The 3,817-nt window shown below is 49.8% G+C and overlaps 1 protein-coding gene across 1 annotated transcript; it reads right to left on the reverse strand.

Moving 5' to 3' along the window:
* Positions 1-1,736: 1,736 nt before the first annotated feature.
* On the reverse strand, positions 1,737-2,918 carry LOC145946444 (uncharacterized). Its single transcript, XM_083056058.1, has one exon. The coding sequence runs from the start codon at positions 2,916-2,918 to the stop codon at positions 1,737-1,739; it is 1,182 nt and encodes a 393-aa protein (XP_082912184.1).
* Between the last annotated feature and the right edge of the window lie 899 nt (positions 2,919-3,817).

Raw genomic sequence — 3,817 nt, forward strand, 5'->3', positions numbered from 1 at the left:
GTCCGTATCCAATGCAACCGAGCTGATTCCAGGTCTCCGTGGGTGAGTGGTGTGGCCAGAGATGATTGTGGTATTTTCTTTAGAACCGCGCAAGCCCGTTGGCAAAGGGCTGTGATTCGTAGCAACCGGTTGAGAGAAGAGTAGTGATAGAGAAGCCGCCAGCGAGAAGGTTGCTTCACCGTTGATGTGAGTAGGAGACCTGACCGTTCCGCGAGAGCCGCCATAGAGTCTGATTGTGAATATGAGCTGGGCCAATGTTGAAAAGACTGTGCTAACCATGAGGGTCCGTTCCACTAAAGATGATGTTCGAGAGAGCTGTATTGGAGAAAGGCTACGAGATGCACAGTCTGCCGGATTTTTCTTCCCAGAGACAAACCGCCATTGACCCTGAAGGACTTGTTCTTAAATCGCCGCCGCTCGATTGCGAACAAAATCCTTCCAGCGAGATGGATGACCGTTGATCCAGATGTGATACCGAAGAGTCCGTCCACAGAAAGATTAAGGCCTGAAGAAGTTCTAGAGTCCGCTCCGTGATTTCCGCCCGTGATGAGGCCTTGACCGAAGAGGAAAACTGATCCGATTGATGTTGACAAATGGGTCCTAGAATCTTGCCCGGAGGATTGCCATATTCATGAGATTCTGTCGAGGTGTCATCCATTGAGTGCCTTGAATAGTTCCGGATGGTTGCCTTGCCACTTGGCTGAGGGGAAACTGCCCGCCGTGCAGAGCTCGAGTACCTGTGCTGCCGATGACATTGATTCCGAGATACGTCTGAGAATCCCTTGATGAGGAGGATAATCAGCTGTGGGAAGTTCCGGTGTCAAGAGAAGAACCTTGATTATGTGTTGAAAATTTTTATATTCTGAGAGGTTGTAGTGCACTTGGTTAATCGAGAAGCGCCACAGTATGAGTTGTAGGCAGCGTTGTGCCGTTGATCTAGAAGCCCTTAGTTGATCCGCCGATGCTGCGAGAGGTATTCGCACGATGTATCGTCCCGAACTCTCTTGTCGATGCGTAGCCTTGAGATGGGTAGGTCATGAAGGTCGTGATCTACAGAGATTGGTTGAGCAGTGGCGCCAGAGGAGGTGACAGTCGAGATTGGGCCGAGAATGATCCAACCGAAAGCCGTGCGTTGGGCGATAGGTTCACATCTACTTCTTTTACTGACTTCTGAGTCGATGAAGAGACCATACGAGTCAGCTCCGATGATCAGCTCTACGAGACTAGGAGTGAGAAACTCCGGATCCGCTAGTTGAAGACCTTGAAGATGAGGCCACCGATGATTTTGTGCCAAAAAGGAGAGAAGAGGCGTGATCAACTCCAAGAGTACGAACGCCGTGATGCTGATAGTATGGTGAGTGTGTATTGACTGCAACGTCAGTGAGACCGAGCTTCGAGTTCGCTCAGATTGCGATCCGCCGATACCGGTGATAGGAATAGAGGCGAGTTGTCTAGTGAGCCTTCTGAGAATCTCCGTATGGTGCTAGGATGAGAGAATGACAAGTAACGAGATGTATAGCTGGTCGGTTGTCATGATGAGACTCATATTGTGACTTGTCCGCTGAAGTGAGTTACTCCGAAGTGGATGAGGCGCGTCTTTTGCTCGGTGAGAAAAGGTCTGAAGTCTGAGTAGCCGCCGTGTTAGAAGATGTTGAACCATGAAGCGGAGTTGAGGTGTACTGCGGACCCTCCATGTGTATCATGGTGTGATGTTTATTTCCGCATTCCCGGCACCACTACTCGTTTTGGCATGAGATCGCGTTGTGTCGCCCTAAGCAATTGAAGCACAGCCGTTTGTCGATTACAATGTTCCGTCTGAGATGAGCGGACATGTCCCTGAATCGCGGACACGTCACGATGTAATGAGGCTCCGAACAGAGTGCGCAGCTTGAGGTCTCTGAATTTCCGGATGAGGAGGCGGTGGACACGAGGGCCTTGGCCGGGACCGCTCTGTGACTGGATTTCGAGATTGCCGAGGATGAGTCCGGTGTAGATGATTCCGATGCTCCAATCTCTATGCTCTCCAAGGCTCGAGCTCGCCCGGTGAGGAAAGTCCGAAGGTTCTGATATGAGGGTGAATCCGTTGAAGAACCCAACTTTACCTCCCATGCTTCACGTGACGCCGAGTCGAGTCGTTGCACGATGAGATGAACTAGCAGGTGATCGCAGTGGTGCGTCGGCGCTCCAAGAGAAGTCAGAGCATTGAGGGCCTCCGTTGTGGTATTGAGAAGTGCGTTGAGATCCCTTGCAGATCGTTGAGCTACAGTCTTAATGCGGAAGAGCCGATCCACTTGAGCCGAGATGAGAAGGCGTTTGTTTTCGTACCGTGCGACGAGAAGATCCCATGCTGAGACAAACGAATCATCCGAGAGTGGTAAGTTTGAGATGAGCTGTGCTGCTTCACCGGTGAGAGAAGTCCGAAGGTAGTGCATTTTTTCCACGTTTGAGAGATCTGGATTCCGTCCGACTAATGACGCGAACAAATCATGAAATGGCCGCCATGCTGAGAAGTCGCCCGAAAAGTTAGGAAGGGAAATTTCCGGAAGATGACAACGATTTGACGTTTGGCTGCCGACAGTGAGATTGGCGAGTTGAGAACCGGAGAGTGGATTAGCCTTGTCCTTTTTTTCGATGTGAATGTGAAGTTCCGCTTTTGCTTCCGCGTAATGTTGTAAACATTGGTCAAAAATGCCTCTTTTGAAATAGTCATGGTCGAGGAGAGTGTCGACCTTCGAGTCCGAGAGTCGTTCATGAGATGCCTCGAATTTTTGCCAATTACTATCGAGAAGGTCGAGCTTGACCTTGAGGACTTGCAATTGTAAGGTGGCAAAGGCAGCTTCCTTGCACTCGAGGGCGACCGACCGAATGTAATTGAATCGGTTTATCTGAAGTGAGAATTTTGCCTCGAGATTCGACATGATGAATTTCTGTGCTGATCAGTCGACAGGTTCCAATGATGGGGAGATTCACTTCCGAGAGACGCACTGAGATGAGACCGTTCAATTTGATTGAGAGAATCGAGCGCGAGTACGCCGTATCACGAATAACGTGAGAAGTCGAAGTTGATCGATTTCAGATTGAGAAAATCACGCGCGGGCCCGCCGTATTATGATCCGACCGCGTAGGCGAGGCTGAGAATCACTGCGTTTGTTGTTGTATGGAGCGAGAGAGAGAAAGAGTACTGCGCGACGTCAGCTGATATCGAGACGACCGAGTGTCGCGAGCACGAAGTTGTCCGAGCACCGACGAACGTGCCCGAACCGCGGAGCGAGACCGAAGGCAGAGAGAGAGAGAGAGAGAGCGCGCACTATGAGTCTGGAAGATTCCGAACGATTCGCCGGTAACACGTGGCACACCGGCAATAATGTTCGCCGTTACTTGCTGAGAGAACGCCCGAATCCGCACTGCACTCACAATTAAATATCCGGCTCGAAGGACCATAAAATGTTGAGATAAAAGTCCGGTGAGAATTCTGGTTGGTTGGAGTGAGGCGGAAATATGGGCAGAAACCACAAAATCAAAACGGGCGATGTTTCACACAACAATATAATTCTAATTTATTGTAATAATGTACGGCGGCACTGAATACTGGCCTTCTGCCAATCAAGAAACGTTAGAATATACAAAATGGAAAATAAAATGTCTTTGGTCTTTATGACGAGAAAAATGTATGGAGAAATCCGAAGGATATCGCGACACGTGGCCGCCCGAGGAGAGCGGTAATGGCCGCAGTGATTGTTATGTCGCACTTGATCTGTTCGTTGAGATTCACTTGTCGTAGTCCGTTGTCACTATGAGAGATCCTATAATCGTTCCT

Source organism: Prenolepis imparis, unplaced genomic scaffold, assembly GCF_030444845.1.
Source record: "Prenolepis imparis isolate NDT839.2.m4 unplaced genomic scaffold, iyPreImpa1.0 SCAF_16, whole genome shotgun sequence".
Lineage (NCBI taxonomy): Eukaryota > Metazoa > Arthropoda > Insecta > Hymenoptera > Formicidae > Prenolepis > Prenolepis imparis.